The following is a 19,227-nucleotide window of genomic DNA, read 5'->3' on the forward strand; positions in this document are numbered from 1 at the left end:
ATTTTTCATAATCTTTCATTTTTACCTTAAAGTCTTTCTCTTAAATTCTAATTTCCACATAAATAGAACTGGTTTCTCTCGTACAACCTTTGTCCTCGATGTACTGTTAATGCTTTGTGGTTTGGTTTTCCCTGTTTGTGCCTCCCGTAAGTGTCCCCTTGGGTGTTAACTTTCCCTGTCAAAGCTCAGACTTACATGATCTGCAGGCAGAGCAGAAAGGCTTCACTCCCGTCTCTTACTGAAATGGTCTGTACTGGGTTGGCCATGTTCTGCTAGAGGGGAGTCCCCAGTTCTCCTGACCAAAATACCCCACCCCACCCCACCATTCAAAAATCTCTCTTCCTGAAGAGAAAGCATTTTTTTTTCCTTCAAAGCTTCCAAGCCTACTTTTAAAGGGCAAGCTACTCACTCATTATTTAACATGTAATGTCTACATGCCAAGCACCATGTTCAGTGCCAGAGACAATGCGCAAACACACTCGCATCCCCGGTACCCTCCGCCTGACTGGTAGAGAACCACAGAGATAAAACCAGGGTTGGTGTGGTTTACCCTCAGGCAGCAATCCCTCTAGCCTGCTGCTCGCTCCTCCCAGGGCCCTGGTAGGAAGCTCTGAGCACAAAAGAGTAGCGGCCTCCCTAAGAAGTCTTCTACAGCTGGATTTGCTCCCCATCCTTCCTGGAGACCTCCCAGGGTTTGGCAATGGAAGATAATCATTACATTTCCTATATATGATATATATTGAGTATAAGAATATTCAAAATATAAAAAGTATATTTAAGAGAATAGACAGTTGATGGCTTTGACAACATCCCAGACTATTTTCAAAGCATCGTTTTCTGATTCATGGGAACCATTCACAGGTGACCCTGGTGGTAACAGAAGAATCAGTAGCTTTTTTTTTTTTTCAGTAGCATTGTTACTACGTTTGTTTTTTTTTCAAGTGCAAATGCTTCAGCTCTTGGGACACCTCAATTCTCTGAGCACTCCCAGGGCTCCCTCCCATCTCTGAGGAGTAGGACCCCCAAAAGCGCTGTTCCCTTGGGTCCATCCTGGGCAACCTTCTGGAAAGAGTCTCTTTGTCTTCTGGGAGCCAGTGGTACCCCTGCCTCTATCATTTCCCCTCGTGCAAAGAGGGCACCGCCAGCCTGGCTCTTCCCAGAGCTCCTGAGTACAACTTCAACTCATGACCACCTTGCCACGTCCTCTCAGAACCTCCCTGATGAGGCCAAGAACGGCTCCATCCTCTCTCTTCAGCCAGGCTACTCCATTCCCTGACTGGGGGCAGAAGTGACCAGAAACAGCGTTTACTGCAGGAAAGGGCTGCAAGAAAGGGTTCTCTAAGAGACACCAGGATCAAAACCCACTGCTACAGTCCAGCGTCTCAAGCTTGGAACCCTAGCACTCAAGCTCTTGAGGCAGGGGCCCTGCTCGAGGTCCAGGCTAGACTGACCTACTGAGTAAATTCCAGGCCAGCCAGGGCTGCCATGTGAAACAGTCTCACAAATAAAGCGCAATCCCCGACTAAATTAACTCAGTGGTGCAGCACTAATAAAACACAGCAGTTCTGCCTAGGAAACCATTAGAACAACTCATGTCAAAAGCCGCGTGCCTGCCTGGCAACCAGGGACGCCCAGAATCCCCCAGACTCTCATGGCCCAAATGAGCTGCTGCCGGCCCGGGACTCTCACCTATTTGTTCAATAAGGTTTCTCCAGGAGTCGGCGGGAATGGGATGGATCATCTGCAGGGCCTCAGTGAGCGTGGTGGGGCTGTCGGTGAGGGCCGGGCACTCCTCGGGCGTGGTCCCATTTCCAGGGGTGGAGGATGACTCGCTGTAAGAGAGGGAGGAGAACGAGGGCCGTTTATTTTCAAGCAACGACACACCTTGGCTAGATCGCAAGAGGCGACTCTCCGTGGGCACAAGCGGCTGCTAGCCAGGGGTACTGCCCTGAGCGCGTCCAAGTCGAGGGGGCCACAGTGGCCGCCACGTGTCTGGGGCCGGGCGAGCCCTACAAACCCTTTTTGTCACCATACCAGGTTGCGACGGGGTGATTCACTCCCACACCAGTCCGCCCAAACCTTCATGTTTTTCGAGCTCGCGGGCAGGCATCGGAAACTTGGCGTACCCTGGCCGCCGGCAGCGCGGAAGACCGCCCCAACGGGTCCTGCTAGCCGGCTGCCACCCTACGCCCTTATCCGTCGCGCGCCCCCTGGTCCCACTCGGGGCTCTGATCCTCCACTCCCAGAGACTCGGAGCGCAGAGAAGGGCGCAGGGCAGGATACGCGCGCTCTGGGCGTCCAGGGAGAGGGTGCAGGAGGCCGCCCCACGCAGAAGCTGGGTGCTAGTAACCTGGACCAGGACGCACTGCTCTTCTTGGGGGAATGCAGGTCCGACGGGTTAGAGTTACTGGGGGACAGCAGGAGCCCGGGGGCCAGGAACCCGAATAGGCCATAGGGGTCCGTGAACATCGCCCGGGACGCGAGTGGGAGGAAGTACGCAGGGAAGACGTGAGGGGGCCGGGATGCTACCGGTCCTCACCTGCCGGGCAGGTGTCCCGCCACCGAGTCGCGAGTGTCGCTCTCCGAAGTGGAGCTGTCGTGGTCCACGGCGCAGGCAGCGCTGAAGGCTGCAGCCAGCAGCTCCATGGGGACAGGCGACGGGACAGGTGTAGAGGCCAGTGGGGGGCCACGCGGGAGGCCCAGGACCCGGCCGGAGGCAACGCGCGGGCTCCGGAGAGAGGTCGCAGCGCGCGCGGCTCGAGCCGGAGCTGCCGCCGCCGCCGCCACTGTCGAGCGCTCCCGTGGACGAGAACGCGCCTGGAGGCTCCCAGAGTTGCCACGGCAACGGGGGAGGCGGGCCGGGCGCGCGCGGCGGGGGCGAGGCCAGCGGCGGCGGGGTGGGGGCGCTGGAGCCCAATGCACCCGGACCAGGGGGCGGTGACTCCCCACATGGACCGGAGCCCCGCGGCGCCTGCCTCCCCCGCGGCCTCTGGGTGCCGGGAGACGCGGGGACAGAGGGACTGCGAGCTGCTTCCTCCAGTCTCCTACTCTTACCATGCCGGTGTTGCGGCAGCTCCGCCCGGGTTCCTGGAAGGCGCGGGCAAGGCGACCCTTGGTCCCATCCCTAGATCTGCGCGCCTTGCCCACAGCGGGGACCCTTGGCAGTTCCCATTACAGCTGAGTCTCTGTCTCTCGGCCTAGAGAAGGCATACTCTCTAATCCCAGTTGGAGGAGAAACAGTGGTGCTCCCTGCGCTCCTGCTCTTGACCCTCACGGTGTGTGTGTGTGGGGGGGGGGGGGCTACAGGGGGACCCCAGTGCAGAAGTCTCTCTTGAATGAGTCTGTCTGCTGGAGCAATCTCTCCCAGCGACCCCAGAGGATGGCAGACCGTAATTAAAGAAAAAGACTGAAGTTCCCTGAAACCGCTTGTAGGATTTCCTGCCCCTTGGTCTTTAAGATCTGCTCCTACTGTATGTGAGCTAGTGCGGGGCTCAGAAAGCGCAGATAAGTGAGAGAAGTAGATGAGCGGCGGCGGTGTAGCACAAGCTCAGATCCACTCAGAGAGAAGGGGAGCGGGGGCCAAGGCACGGCTGCCAGGTCTGGTGTGACATGGGAATCTGGAGGGCCTGCTGCCTGGTCTCCTTAGCGGGAGGCCAGCCTACTCCTCTTGGTCGGTGTCCAGACGACAGCTGCCTTTCTTTGTCTGAAGCAGTTCTGTAGGTACCTGAGAGTGAGGGTGGGGTCTAGTCTTCCTATACGTGGCTTTACCGAACCGGTTCCTGAGGGTTTGGGGCAAACATACTAATGGCTGCTTTGCCCCCTTTTGTGTGTGAGTATTTTGCCTGAATGCATATATGTGACTAACGTGTTTGCCTGGTGTGCTTGGAAATTAGAAAGGGGCATTGGATCCCCTGGGACTGGAATTACAGATGATTTTGAGCCACCACGTAGAGCCTGGGAACCCAAGCCCCGGTCCTCTGCCAGAGTAACAAGTCCTCTTAACCACTGAGTTGCTCCAGCCCCAAGCTTTGCTCAGTCTTGGATAAGCGAATGGGAGGCAGGGCTGGACAAGCAAGAGAAACAGGGACATTTAAGTGAGGGGAAGGCTATTTTGCTGGGGGGGGTGGTGGTTAATTTTCATTGTCGTTTGACACAGCCTCGCACCAGCAGGCAGAGTCTGAGTGAGGGATTAACTACTCAGCCATGTCTGTGGAGGGATGGTCTTGTTAGGTTAACAGAAGTGGGCAACCCCAGTCTACCTTTGACTGTACCATTCCCTGTTTGGGTCATGGACTGTGTAAGAGTGGAAAACAAACAAACAAACAAACAAACAAACAAACCTAAGCTAAGTGGTCCAAGCGCGCAGGCATCCGCATCTCTCTGCTGTTGACCTTGGGTGTGATGTGACGAGCTGCATCAAGTTCCTGCCTTGACCTGAATCAAATAAACCCTTTCTCTCCTTGGTTACTCTTGGTCTGAGTGTTCCAGCACAGCAGCAACAACAACAACAACAACAACAACAAAAATATGACGGCTCGGCAGGAGGGCTCTGCCCTTCCCAGGTTGCAGGAGTCCAGAAGACCCTGTTTCTCCCTGACACAGTGAAGGGGGATTAGAGGTGGCACGAAGCTCCCTGAATCTTGAAGCTGCAACTCATCCCTAATTCCCTGTGATTCATGGTTCTCCCAAGGCCTTATGGGAGTTGAGAGACAACCTCCGGGTCTTCTTCCCCAGTCCTGTACCTGCCTTCATGATTCTGCCTCCTGGACACTGCTCATTCAGCCTCTTCCTTCTACAATCCTATTTGCTCCATGGCCGGCCCCATCACTTCCATCCCAGGCTCTGCTCTGGCTGCCATGAGCCATCAGAGACAGAGAGCAGCTTCTGTACAGTGCGAGTCTTTACAGCTCTGGAGGCTGATGTCTGAGGTTGGGAACGGGTAGGCTCTGGTACTGCGGAGCTCTGCTTTCTCACTGCATTCTGGCAGAAAGAGAGGGAGGGTGTTCTCCGGGGATTTAAAATCCCGTTTATGAGGGATCCACCCTCATGTGGTAGCTTCCCAAAGGCCACATGTCCTAATAACACCATATTTTGGGGATTATTTCAACACGTGAATTTGGAGAATATATTCAGTCCATAGTATTCTTCCACTGGAACTTCCTACCCCGAACTTATTTCCACATACTCAAACTACATTTCATTCATCCAAATAACACAACAATCCTAACTTCTTGCAGCAACAGTCCTAAAGAATCACCAGAATCAAGTGGGCAGGATGATTCCGTGGTATAGTGCAAGAACCTGGGTCGGATGCCCATTCCCCAGGAAAAAGAAAACCCAACAATAACAAGTTAACTATGGCTCAGACCCAAGGTCTGATTTACCCTCAGGTAACATTTCTCGCCAGTTGTGAACATTCAAAATCAAACATGAAAATGCCCTCCTAAATACAGTATTTGAACAGGTAGGTGTTGGGGGCTGTAAACCCCCAGACCCTGAATTTCTTGTAAACAACTTGCTTGCAGCTGCTCTGAGCAAAACAACTTGTTTTCCTGTGTTTGCTCTGAGCACGAGACAGGGGAGTGGTTTTTGGTGACTGCAGCTGAAAAATTGGATCAGGAGAGCTGGGGCGTGGCCAGGGCACTATAGAAGCTGCCCCTGAACACAATAAAGTTGGCACTCTTGGCATTCTTGTTTCAAGAATGACCTGTGTCTCTGTCTGTGTGTCTTTGTGTGTTTGTGTGTCTCCAGGCCCCTTTCCTGGCTTGTGAACATCCCGTAGCGCAGGCACCACACTACAGGCATAATACATAGTAGCACAGACGTTACAGGTGGGAATTGATGTTGCAGTTCTAGATGGGAGTAATAAGATTGAAGAAAGAGGTGACAGGTCCCAAGGAAGAATCCTGGTGTGATGATCCATCTTCATTGTCACCTTGACTAGGTCTAGAATCATCATGAGCACACACCTTTGGGCTTCCAGAAATGAAGTAGACCCACCCTGAGTATGGGTAGCACCATCGATGAACTGAAGTCCCAGGCTCAGTGAAAAGAAAAAGCTAGGTGAGGAGTTTCATTCATCCATGTTTCCAGCCTGTGGGTGATCAACTGCTCCATTCTCCTGTCAGTGCTGTGACTTCGCTCGATGGACGGCACCCTCCAACTCTGAGGCAAATAGAGTAAAGCCTTTCTTCCCAAAGTTGTATTTGCGGGGAATTTTGTTTTGGAAGCAAGAGCGGCAGCTAAAACACCTGCTCAAGCAAATTCCATGCGGCTTGGGCATGGATCTCTCAGGACTGTGGCCCTGCCTTGCATATCACTGGAGAGGTGGTCCAGTCCTGCTGCGGGAGTACCTTCTGCTCCTTCAGCCAATAGTCGCTGAAGTACGAGCCCACGGTGCTGCGGGAGGGCCTTAAGAGATCACCTAGTGGGCAATGTTGCCTTGCTGCTTGTTGGGTTGGCTCATGCTGCAGCTCTCTATGGTCTGCGCTGGTGCCCAACCAGGGTTTGCAATGTCCGGGCCACAACTCTATCTGTGGTCCTTAAAGGTGAGAAGAGGCCAGTAGTTCTCAACCTTCCTAATACTGCAACCCTTTAATACAGTTCCTCATGTGTGGTGACCCCAGCCATAAAATTGTTCATTGCTAGTTTGTAATTGTAAATTTGCTACTGTTATTAGTTGTAGTGTAAATATCTGATCACAGAACATCTGACCCAAAGGGGTTGCAACCCACAGGTTGAGAAACCCTGGAGTAGAGGCAGCTCTGCCCCAGCCTGGACACTCTGTTGTCACTAGTCCAGGGTCAGCCTGAGGGCTAGCCTCGACTCCTGTGCCTTCTAGCACATGCTAAGTTCTTACTAAGCTCCATAGATCTGCCCAAACCCCTCAGAGCAATCTCTTTTTCCTTGCTATCTGAACTTTCCTCTCAGGATTTTTGGGCCTTGCTATTTGCCTGCCTAACTCCAGGTTCAGCAAGAGACCTGTCTCAAAGGAACGGAGCAGAAGAAAGTGATACAGCTGGACCCCCATGTCCTCCTTTGATCTCCATGTACAGGTGCACAGGCATGATCACTCCCCCATATACATACAACGCACGCACATACCACTTATTCACATACATACATAAAAATACGTTTAAACTATCTTTTCTCAATTAGTCTTCCCTTTCTGCCCTCTTCCTAAGCTGTGGGCTTGATTTTAAGCACTGCCCTTGGAGCTCGGCGACATGAAGGCAAAGCCCAGCGCCCTCCTGCAGTCCGAACCTCCCGAGCCTCCCAGCGTCCCCAGCTCTCTCCAGGCAGAAGGATACATCCCCTCCCTCTACTGAGGTTTTGACCTGTGCTTACTTTCCTAGGCTTTCTAAGAACCATTAACTCTTCTAGGACCTTGCTGCCTTGGTGATATCTTCCGTCTGGAAAGTGGTCCCCACCCAGCCCCCTTCCCTTTATCCCCAGCAGCGGCCACTTGGCACTGGGATGCTCTGTGAACCAGGCATTCCTGGGAAGAGCATTTCACGGGCAGTGAGCAGAGCCTGCTGGTTTGCATGGCTCTGTCCCTTAAAGCTGATGTGGCACTAAATGGAAGCTGTCACCTTCACACTCTCCCGCACCGAAGAATAAAAACCCAAAAATACCACGGTGAAATTACATACATTAACATGAATATAATAAAATCTTCCAGTTGAAAAATAAGCTAAAAATATGCTCCTAATTATAAAATCAGTTTAGAGACTCACTGAGTTCTGAGACATGTAACCTTAAGCTAAATTCCCCATGTTCTAATTCCCGTCATATTTAGGGCTTATTAGGCAGGCTATTATTAAAATCTCTGCTTCCCTGACATTTTTCTCTGAATCATTCAGAAAGTAAAATGCTAGGAGATATTTCTACCTGGCTGACACACAGTAGGCTCTCTATACACATATATGAATAATCTAATAATGTTTTTTAAAAACAACATTTTTTTCTGATAGTTTGTCTAAGGATTATGTTTTCTTTTAGGTCATAAGTATTGGCCTTTTCTTTGTATGGCAAACCCCAGTCTTTAGGTATCTTTGTTTATGCTTCTTGAGCCCTAGGTCTTGTAGGCGACTCGTGGCACATTTGGATGCAGATTGTGAGGGCTAGTGTCCTAATTGTCAACTTGACACAACCTGGAGTCCTCTGAGAGGAAAATCCTCAACTGAGGAATTGCCTCCAACAGGCTTGTCTGTGGGCAGATCTGTGGGAAACTGTATTGATTATAAATTGATGGAGGAGGGCCCAGCCCACTGTGGTCAGTAGGGTTTCTCAGGCAGGTGGTTCTGGTCCTTAGAAACTAGTTAAGTATGAGGGAGGGAGGGAGATAGAGAGCCAGTTAGCAAGCAGCGTTCCTTCATGGATTCTTGTCATCAGTGATGGAGCATTACTTGGATGTGTAAGCAAAATAATAATAATAATAATAATAATGAATCCTCTCTCCCTCGAGTTACTTTTGTTGGAGTTTTATCACAGCAACTGAGATGAATCTAGAGCAGTTAGATGAACTCTCAACTCGACCCAGCTGAGAATCACCCAGAAAGAGCATCTTAAGCAGGGATGGTCTAGAAGGGTTTGGCCTGTGGGCACATCTTGGGGGGCAGGGTTGATTGACTAATCGGTGTGGGATAAGCCAGCCTGAAAGTGGATGCCCTACTCTTTGGTTTGGATCTTGAGTTGTATAAAAGTAGAGAAAGCTGGCTGAGTGCTGAGCCTGGTGGGTTCCTCTGCTCTTGGCTGTGGATGTGCTGTGGCCACTGTTTCAAGCTGCTAATGCTCACACATTCCCACAGTGATGGACCGTGAATAAACCCCTTCTCCCCTAAGTTGCTCTTTGTCAGAGTGTTTAACATGGCAACAGAAAGGTAACTGTGCCACACAGCATAGTCACTATGACTTTTGTGGATAAGGAACCACAGTTTACTTTTCTAAATAGGGGATTAAGCCCAGAGTCCTTTGCGTGGTAAGCAAGTAAGCCCTGTACCCCTGACCTATGCTTTCTACCTACCCATTCTATTTTCAGAATCACATTGTATGCTGTCAGGCTAGCCTATCTCATAGGAAAAATTTCTTATGTGTGTGTGTTTATATAAAAGATAAAGATATGTTTTTAAATATAATTGTATTCCTCTATGGTAGTTTGAACGTAATTGGCCTCCATAATCCCATACAGAGTGGGTATGACCCTGTTGGAAGAAGTGTGCCACTGTGGGGGCGGGCTTTGAGGCTTCCTATGCTCAAGATACTGCCCAGTGTCTCAGTTGACTTCCTGTTGCCTATGAAATGTAGGACTCTCAACTACTCCTCCAGCACCACATCTGTCTGCACGCTGCCATGCTCCCACCACGATGATAATGGACTGAATCTCTGAAACAGTAAACTTCCCATCAATTAAATGTTTTCCTTATAAAGGTTGCTGGGGTCATAGTGTCTCTTTACAGCAGCAGAAACCCTAAGACATCCTTCATTATACATTGCAAACCTCCAAACTCCCCAGAGCATTTGTCTGTATCCTTCATCTATAAGCACAATTGTTTATTTCTGTTGCTTCATGGGATAGCCTGTACATTTGAGATTGTCATGTGTCACAGAAGTGGTCTAAACAAAATCCAGGTTCTGTGGAGAGAATTCAGTGGACCTCAAAAGAGGTCTAGCCTTCGCCTGACTCCTCTGGGAAGTGAATTCTTAGCTGCGGGAGGGCGTGGCTAAGGAGTATGCTTGCTTCCTTGGGGGCTTTGGAGCACAAGGTATGGGCTCAGACTTCAGAGCTGACGACCAAGATCAGCTGAGTAGCTATCAAGTTCCCATGAACCCTCCCTACTCAAAAACTGAACACCGAGGATCAGGTGAGGTCCTCTGGTTGGCTGTTTCCTTCCTTCCTTCCTTCCTTCCTTCCTTCCTTCCTTCCTTCCTTCCTTCCTTCCTTCCTTCCTCTCTTCCTCCCTTCCTTCCTCTCTCCCTCCCTCCCTCTCTCTCTCCCTTCCTCCCTCCCTCCCTCTCCCTTCCTTCCTCTCTCCCTCCCTCCCTCTCTCTCTTCCTTCCTCCCTCCCTCCCTCTCTCTCTTCCTTCCTTCCTCCTTCCCTCTCTCTCTCCCTTCCTCCCTCCCTCCCTCTCCCTTCCTTCCTCTCTCCCTCCCTCCCTCCCTCCCTTCCTCCCTTCCTCCCTCCCTTCTGTATGCACATTGCCACTCTGGGCCTAAGAAAGCACTGTCCCAGGGTTCATGGGAGAGGAGAAGACCTTGGGTGTTTATCTCTATGTGGAAGTCCCTTGGCTCCGCCCTGCTCACTCCATCCCTCTGTTGATTTGAATGTCCTTTCCTGGTAACCACTACAGTGGGAGTTTAATAGCCATCTGTGGAGTCTATGAGTACTCCCAGCAGATTGTTCGAGCTGAGGGTGACCTCACAGACCCCCGATAGGCTTGTGGTTGTCCCTCAGTTTGTATTAAAGCACAAAGCACGGCAGCCACCCCTGCCTCCCAGCCTCCTCTGCTGTTCTTTCCTCTCCTATCACCCACCAGGTGGGTTTCCCCCAGCTCGCTCTTCCCACACACCTGTTACCCTCAGCGCCTTCCTGGCAATTCACTGTGTGTTGGTGTCAATGCCCAGGGAGGCTAAGGGCAGTGGGGTAATGTCTGACAGCTCCCATAGCTGGGCCTTTACCTCTGTCACCCCTGACTTCTTGGGTATCATTGTGAGCTGTGACTATGCCACTTATCTCCTCAATCCCAGCCTCCTGCACATCTTGGGGCCCCTGAGGGAGACTGTCAGTAAATACAAGAAACACCACTAGGCATGTACTGTAGAGCCTGGCTTTAGATGTTCCTCTTCGGTGGCACAGCAGCAGTGGTACTCGCATTGCATCTTGGGTATTCTTTGTCTAAAGCCTCCTTCAGTTGACTTTCCTGGGAGGGAGTTCGCAGCTCCTGCAATGAGAGCCCCCAGCTAAAAGGAGGTAGACCCACACTGCTGAGAGTACTCCGCAAGCTACCTCCCAGTACACGTCGCTCAGTGGGAGAACGCATAATTCGCTGAGAAGGAGATGGTGTTACCAGAAAGATTCACATAGTACAGGAAAACATGCTATTTTCTTAACTGGACAAAGACGTGTTACATTTGTTTATGCTGTAGAATATTACTTTCACTGTGTAAAGGTGTGTTACTTTCATTTATGACTGCAACTGTTTAACGATGTAAGAATGCCTGTTTAATTATGTAAAGATGTGTTGTATCTGTTTCACCTTGCCTGTCTAAGGCTCCTGATTGGTCTAATAAGGAGTTGAACAGCCAATATCTAGGCAGAGAAAGGGTAGGTAGGGCTGCCAGGTAGAGAGAATAAATAGAAATACAGACTCAAGAAGGAAAAAGAAATGAGAGAACGAGAGACACACCCGGGGCAAGAAGCCAGGCATCCACCAGCTGGGCAGACATAGAGAAACAGTAATCTATACAGAAGGAAGAAAGGTAATAAGTCCTGAGGCAAAGGTAGATAAAGAGAAACAGGCTAATTTAAGTTTAAAAAGCTAGCCAGAAATATGCCTATGCTAGGCTAAGTATACAAAACTAATAATAATAAGGCTCCATGCCATGATATCAGAGCTGGTTGGTGACCCAAAAGAAAAAGCCTGGTACATGGGTCTCTGGGCCTCCAACTTGCTATGTAGTCAAGGAGGACCTTGAATTCCCAATCCTTCTGCCTCCACACTCCAAATATTGGGATCCCAGGCGTGTACCACCACATTTGAGTTTTATTTGGTGCTGTGATTTAAGCCCAGCGCTTCATGCTCGCTAAGTAAGCACTATATATACCGAGCTACACTCTAACATGTAAGACATGAAAGAAAAAATTGTGCATCCATAAAGTAAACCATAAAGTAAACTTGAAAGGATGGCATGTAGTTAAGAAAATTAATCATTAGGAAAGAAAATTAATCATTAGGAATCATAACTGAATTTTAGAAAACGGGCCATAAGCTCTGGGGTAGCTTTTAATTTCATTTGGAAACAACCACCTTGCCCTTACTGTCTTGTTGGCCTTGGCTTATTAGCAGTGGCTGCCTAAGGGCTGAGGATCTCGCAGAAAGATTAGTATGGTTTTGAAGGAAATGAGCCATGTTAGAGACACAGTGAGGTGTGCCATCAAAATGCCCAGTCCCAAGTCCTTGCCTGTCTCTCATGAGGCTTAGAAAATGGTTTTCTTTCCTGGAATGCAAAGCTTTGTAGGCAGATGTTTCAAAGGAAAAGTGTGACAGCTCAAAACAAAAATCAGAAACCCAACAAAGGTTTTTTAAATGCAGAGCAGGTGGTCACCTGGGCTGCATGAAGACCCAGAAGGGTCCGGCCCCTGAGAGGGTGGGAGTGTGGACTGGTCTAGCTTTCCTGAGGGCATCCTGGTAACTCTGTGATTGTTCCTGCTCTCCAGAGAAGACAATCTACTTCTAGGAATCTATCCAGCCAACTATTATGTCTGTGCAGAAAGAAATCGCTGCAAGGATGCACTATTTATAACTGTAGCACTTAGAGTCATGTAAATATCCAGTTACTGAAGATTGACTGTGTGTGCACGTGTGTGTGCATGTGCATGCATGAGCCCATCCATGTGTGTGTGAAAGCTAGAAGTCAGTGACAGGTGTCTTCTTGAATTGCTCTCTCTCTCTCTCTCTCTCTCTCTCTCTCTCTCTCTCTCTCTGACAGTCTCTTTGAACCTGGAACTTGCAGATTAGGCTGCACTGGATGGGTGAGCCAGGCCTAGGGATCCTATTGTCTGCTCAGTGCTGCCGAAGTCAGTTTTCACATGGCTGCTGAGGATCAGAACCCACATCCCCATGCTTGTGTGGCAAGCACTTTACCCACTGTCCTCTGCCCCAGTTGACTTTAAACAGTGACATATTTCTCCCATGGGATACTGAACTGTTAGAATGCTTTTAGAATAATATTTAAGAATCTGAAAATATGCCTATGTAGCTTAATAAATTATATAGATGTCTATATGATTTTATAGTTTAAAAACAAATATTATGACATCTGGCTTGGTTTAATTTTTGTTTTCAGAGATAGGCTCGTACTCTGTTGCCCGTGCTGGCCTGGAATTCACTATGTAGTTCCTGCTGGACTTGAACTTGGGGTTTTTCTGCTTCAACCCCCAAGTGCTGGATTATAAGCACAAACCACTACATCCAATTTATTTTGCTTATAAGTCAACTTTTAAGCGTGGAATTTTAAGTTTTTAAGTTAAAGGACTGGTAGAGGGGTCAAGGAGATGTCTCAGTGGGTAAGGGCACTTCCTGCAGGAGCCTAAAGACAGAGTATGAATGGTGAAGGAGAGGACCAGCTCCCCACTAGTGCTGTGGCATGTGGCCCTTCCCCTGCACGTGACATGTGCACACATGTGATAATAAAGAAATAACTGGGGAGGGGGGAGGGGAAAGCTACAAGAACAATTACCAAAAGTATTGTACTGTACTTGTAGCTGGCTGGCTGGGTTCTGCGGGAACTTTCTTCTTTGTACTCATGTGTTTAATTTTTTTCTACAATAAATGTGTCACTTACATAATAAGGGGGAAAGTTACTTTAAAAACAACATCAATCTTTTGATGTGCATAAATTTAGAGCCTGAGTTGAAAGTGCGCTGTAACTATGGGAGATCACGATGAACCGGGAAAGGGTGGGGCTGCTTCTGCAGTCTCTCAATTTACCTGGGGAAAATATCTCAATCTGTCACATCTATCAATCTCTGGGGGGCGGGGGGAACCCTTCAGTTTCCAGAGAATCCTGAAGTCAAAGTTGACAGTGCTATTTCCTGGCACCGTTAGCATTAAGGCACTTAGCAGATACTCTGATCTGTCCGTTAAAAAATAAATAGTCCCTTTTCCAGAAATTGCCCTTTTCTTTCCAAAAATTACGGCGTAGGCGTTGTAATCAGAATGCTGCTTCCATTTCAGCCAGAGCTGTAGTTATGGGCACTCACTACCTCTCATTGGAGGTGGGATCCTCCAGCACCCCTGGCTCAGCTCTATGCCACCCACTTGGCAGATGCCTCCCCTCTTAGAAAGCCCCTGTCTCCTGCTCAGAGCTGGGGGCCTCTTAGGATCTGATCTCCCTTGATTCGAGAGTTGATTTGCTAGCCTACTGCACTCTGCTTAGAGAGGAAGAATGGCCGGACTGGTTCTGCTTCCTTCCTGGGCTTCCAAGCAGGGTGTCTGGCACACGCCTGAGGTTCCTTGTACATCTGCTGATCGAAACAAACCGGGACGGGGAGCGTGGGGGGGCACGACCCTCCTAGCACCCTTCAGCAAAACGCAGCCACGAATGCCATCAAACCCATTTTCTTCTAGCCTATTCATATGAATCTCTCTTTCCAGCTCCCTTGAAAGAAGAGTCCCCTCAGCTTACACGCTATTATTTTGCAGGGACGAGGTCTGTTTGCCAGCAAGAGCTGTTACTTCACTCCTGTTTTTCTCCCTGCTGCCTGTTCGTGCCTTCCTGGGACTGACCAGTGGCTGCCGCTTTTTGTACTTTTAAAGTCATGCCTCATTTTTTCCATGCAGCATGTTACACTTCCCCCCCCTTTTTTTTTTTTTTTTTTTGCTGTTTCTAAAATGCTGTTCAGCCCATGGAGTGGCTTTGATTTGTCACAGTGAGTGGGCTCTCCTGGCCTGGCCACTCTCTCTGCTTAGCTCAGGCTAAAACGATGACCCATAGAGAGCTCCTTTCCCTTCGTTTTTTGTGGGGGTCTCAGAGGAGGGTCCTTGACTTGGGAGCAGCACAGGCTTCCAAATGGAATTGACATCTGTTCCCGAGAAAGGGACCTCAGTTGTCAGTAGCTATTGTCCTCTAAGAAGTGATGGGCTCTTCCCAGGAGACGGGCAAGTCTGCTCCATGGGTGTGAGTCAGAAGAATGACAGCATAGAATGGAAAATTCCCTTCCCTGGAAGAGCACCTTGGAGCATGCCTGTCCCCTCTCCAGCCAAGCCCTGGATCCAGCCACACCCCATGCTCCTTGTGGGTGGCCATCACTCCCGTCTCTTAAAGATGATAAAACAATATGGATTTTCTTCATTAAAATCTGTTGTGATTATAAAACCTAAGTCAGAGAAGTATTCAATGACACACGCTTCTGTTGGGAGGACAAAGTCATTCCAGCCCCTCTGGAGGGGAATCAAGCAAAAACTTCCAAATGCACGCTTGCATGCATGCAAACAGCAGTTCTAGTCTAGAATGTGCCCTAGAATACGGAACAAGACACACACAAAGTTAGTTAATCGTGGCACCATTTCTCAGAGTTCTCTGTCGGAAACAACCTGTATCCCCACCGAAGAAGACTGGCTGGACACGTCACAATAGCTTTATACCAGTCAGTGAGAGGCAGCTGTGGGAATAAGCTTGAGAGAGGGGGCACCAAACTCAAGTGATGTCAGGGCTGAGCTGAAGACGCAAGGTTGGAAGGAGTGTGCAGCTGCTATTGCCACAGAACGGAGACAGAAGATTTTAAGTGACAAGATGGTGTAGTAGTAAACGCACTTGCTGACAAGACTAAGGATCTGAGTTCAATCCCCAGACCCACACTGTAGAAGGTGATAACTGAGCCATGCATGTTGTCCCTCTGACCTCCACATGCACACTGACATATGCATGTACACACACATAAGCAAATGTTGGCTACACCTTTTAGACACGTATATCTTCACTGACTCCCCCAAACGGTATAACTAATAAAACAACTACTTCCAGAGCAGGGACAGGGACTAAGATTTTCCTGAGTATACTTTTTGACTTGCAAGTATTTTGAATATTCACACAGAGAGGGAGGGAGGGAGGCAGGGAAGAAAGGAGGAAGGGAGGGGGTGAGGAAGAGACTTGGTTACATCTCAAATCACAATCCCAGCTGTGAAGAACTGGGCCATCAGAAGCATTTGTGCAGAGCCAGGCATTGGCCTTACTACGGAGGGGAGCATGGTGGATCTCCGCCTATGTGTGGAACCTCCTTGTTCTTAGGAGCTGCGTACCAGGTATTTCGGGGTGAAGACTTGAGAGTCTTGTTCACTTTCACACAACTCAGGAAACAGAGAATGGAGATAGAATCCAAATATGCAAGGAGCTGCCATCTTTTGAGTCTGAACTGAGAACACACAAGAGTTCCATGTGCCATGTTTAATACATCCCTCCTTCCCTTTCTTCCTTCAGAACTGGGGGTTATATTCAAGGTTTCGTACACAGTATACGGGTGGTCCTCTGTGGTCCACTGCTGAGCTAACAGCCCCAGACTTTTTTTTTTTGCCACTATTTATTTTGAAACAGGGTTTCTCTAAGCTATCTAGTCTGGCCTTGAACTTGCTTGTAGCCCGCTCAGGTCTTGAATTTGTGATATGAGATTGCAGGTCTGTATTACCAAACCCATTCTTCTTAAAAACTCTTCTTTATAAAGTCTGGAGAAGCTTGACATGGTGATTAAAGGGCCCTAGCAAGCCTGAGCACAGAAAGCACAGGCTGAGCTTGACAAACATGGCACAGACAGGTTTTGCTCTTCACTTTCCCTTCTCCCTTTCTAAAAATCGTTAGATTACCTTTCTAAAGCAGCCCCCAAAGACCATTCTCTTATTGGGCCACTGGCTCATCCCTGAGAATAAACATCAAGACCCAGCAACCAAAATTATTTGGCTAATATGTCCAACCAGGATTTTACCAACTCGCCCTAGCACAGACACACACACCCCTTTTCTCTTTAAAAACCCACTTCTGCAGAAAACGCTTGCTGCCGCTGTCACCACCGCCACCACCACATTTGCAGGCTTCCCTCCACTCCACTTGCCCCTCTAGGGTAGTAAATCTCTTTTATGCTGAGAATTTGGTGTCTGGGTGTGCCCTGGACCAATTCCAAGAGGGCTGCCTTCCTTTGCAGTGATATATTTCTGTAGCCCGAGCATTTAGAAATCATAAGTTTGAAGCCAGACTGAGCTATATAGTTGACACCCAGTGATAAAAATAGACCAATAGGGGTCAGTGAGTGTGCTCAGTGAGTAAAGCGGCTTACTGCCAGCCTAATGTCTTGAGTTCGATCCCTGAGATACATATATGTATGCATGCATGAACACGCGCGCGCGCACGCGCGCACACACACACACACACAAATAAAATATAACATTTTTGAAAGGTCAAGGAAGGGCATGGAGTGTGGCTCAGTGGGTTCTTCCATTCCATCACCTCAAAACTCAAATTTGGGGGTTGGAGGTGTGATGTAGAGAAATGGCACCTTTGATGTAGAGACCCAATTTCCAGGTGCGGTGATTTGAAGGGTGAAGATGCTGAGTCTAGACAGTACAGGGATGAGGGGTGAAGATGCTGAGTCTAGACAATACAGGGATGAGGGGTGAAGAGCTTTGCCAGTTCCCCAGAGTAACTCATAAACTCTGGGTACCAATGCCAGCTGCAACATGAGCCCCTCAAAGCGGGGCTCTCTGTCTCGTTGAGTCCCTGCTATGTCTGCAGTGTTCTACAAAGCTGGGATCACAATGGCTGCTCAAGGCGAATGGCTGGGCCAACTGGAGCATCTCAGGGCTGAGCCTCCACATCTGGCTTCTTTTAGTTGAGGATTAGGAGCAGTTTTTATTGTGTTTCTATGTTCGGATGTCAGGGAAGTCAAGTCAGTTTGTACTCAGTCGCCAGTGTCTCCTCAGTGCTCTTTCCAATATCAGAGATTTGTTTCTGAAGTGTCAATTTTCTCAGTGAAATCAATGTCTTTTTTCTTTTATTTGTGAGTTGGTTTTTAAGTGGCTTTGTAGTCTGGTGAATAATCTTTTCATGTCTTTTTCTGCTTCCAAGTTTTGGATGTTTATGGTTTTTCTAATGGGTTTGTAAACATAGCGTTGTTTCCATGAATATTTTACATATATATTTTTAACATGACCCATTTCCATGAAAGGAACTAGCATCTAAGGCTGTGTGAATCAAGACAGCAAAGAGGGCCAGGGATGGTGGCCCATGGCTGTTCTGCCAGCACTTGGGAGGCTGAGGCAGGCACATCACAAAGTCAGGGCCAGCCTGGGCTTCATAGTCAATTCAAGTCTAGCTGAGATGCACAGGCAAACAAGGAGAAGGCAGTGCTGGGAGCTGCTGTGTGCTGAGCATAGGCTGCAGGCCAGCGATGAAACATCTGTCCTTCATGGCTCCCGCTCTTCCTGAAGGTGAAGATTGGGAGAAGTGAGCCTCACAGGTCTTGTGGTCCAGCCCTTGCCTATGTCCTGGCAGGACAGTTGAGTTCCAGAGAGCTCTGCTCACTGTGGCAGGTCCAGTGGCTAGGGTTGGGGGAGGGAACTCACATCATCCCTGCCTCTCTCCCGGACTCAGAGACCATGTGACCTGCAACTGTTGCTAAGAAGCCTCGACCTTGTCTGTCAGCTCAGCCTCGTTTTCATGAATATGTGATTAACTCCACAAGCTTCAGAGAAACAAGAAAGGGGCAACAGCTGACGGATTTGTATTGCTAGCTGCTCGGCGATGAAGTTATTATTAACCAAGTGGCCGTCACCCATCCTCTGTGAAGCCCCAGCAGAAGGCCAGGCTCCAAGCCCCACATGTGACTATGGCTGACGTCAGAGGCCCGCTATACAGTAGGCCCTAAGAGTCTGATTCGGAGAGAGGCTGATGGTCCTGCCAGGTCCTTCTGGAAAGGTCTCTAAAGAATTTGCTTTGTAGACACTCCTGTCTGTGCCCTGGCAAATGCTTTTGAAAAGTCATTAGATCAATCACATGTTTGAATTTATCTGCTTCTATTTTCTTGGTTTAAGAATCATCTTTGTTGATTATGGGAATGGAAGAAGGTCTTTTAGAACCTGATGATGCTTTTTTTTTTAATTTGAAGGTAGCAGAGTTCAATATGGGTGTCTTGATTCAAGTTCCTGGGAGAGCCAGGCATAAGAGAGTAAGGCAAGCTCTGAGAAGCCCATGAGGGTGCTGAAGCAGGCATGGGATAAGGAAGAAGCCAGGCTTCTTGCATGTCATCTTGATGTCCTGGTCTTAGCTGCCCTCAGGAGAACACAGACTCTCCATCAGAGTTCATCCCTGCCTTCTTCGAAGATGTAGACAGCAAGCTAGCTCCTCTCTAAGGGCTGTGAGGAACTGGGCCAGAAAAGTCAGCTGCAGGATCCCATTGACAGGGACCAGGAGAAAGCGGTCTCTGAGAGACACGGTGCCGGAATTCTACCCAGCATCATCGG

At 49.0% G+C, this 19,227-nt stretch overlaps 1 protein-coding gene across 2 annotated transcripts in view; it reads right to left on the reverse strand.

Moving 5' to 3' along the window:
- Ngef (neuronal guanine nucleotide exchange factor) overlaps positions 1-19,227 on the reverse strand; it is a 95,698-nt gene that overhangs the window by 34,166 nt on the left and 42,305 nt on the right. The window contains exons 1-2 of one of the 2 annotated variants that reach the window (XM_048428974.3): positions 2,540-2,768; positions 1,690-1,832 (exon numbers count right to left, since the gene is read on the reverse strand). In XM_048428974.3, the coding sequence (XP_048284931.1) occupies positions 1,690-1,832; positions 2,540-2,646 (250 nt within the window). In that variant the 5' untranslated portion in view covers positions 2,647-2,768. Of the gene's footprint in view, positions 1-1,689; positions 1,833-2,539; positions 2,769-19,227 lie in introns of those variants that run through there. The other variant, XM_048428973.3, reaches the window with a different exon arrangement.

Source organism: Myodes glareolus, chromosome 1, assembly GCF_982192425.1.
Source record: "Myodes glareolus chromosome 1, mMyoGla1.1, whole genome shotgun sequence".
In the NCBI taxonomy this organism is placed as follows: domain Eukaryota; kingdom Metazoa; phylum Chordata; class Mammalia; order Rodentia; family Cricetidae; genus Myodes; species Myodes glareolus.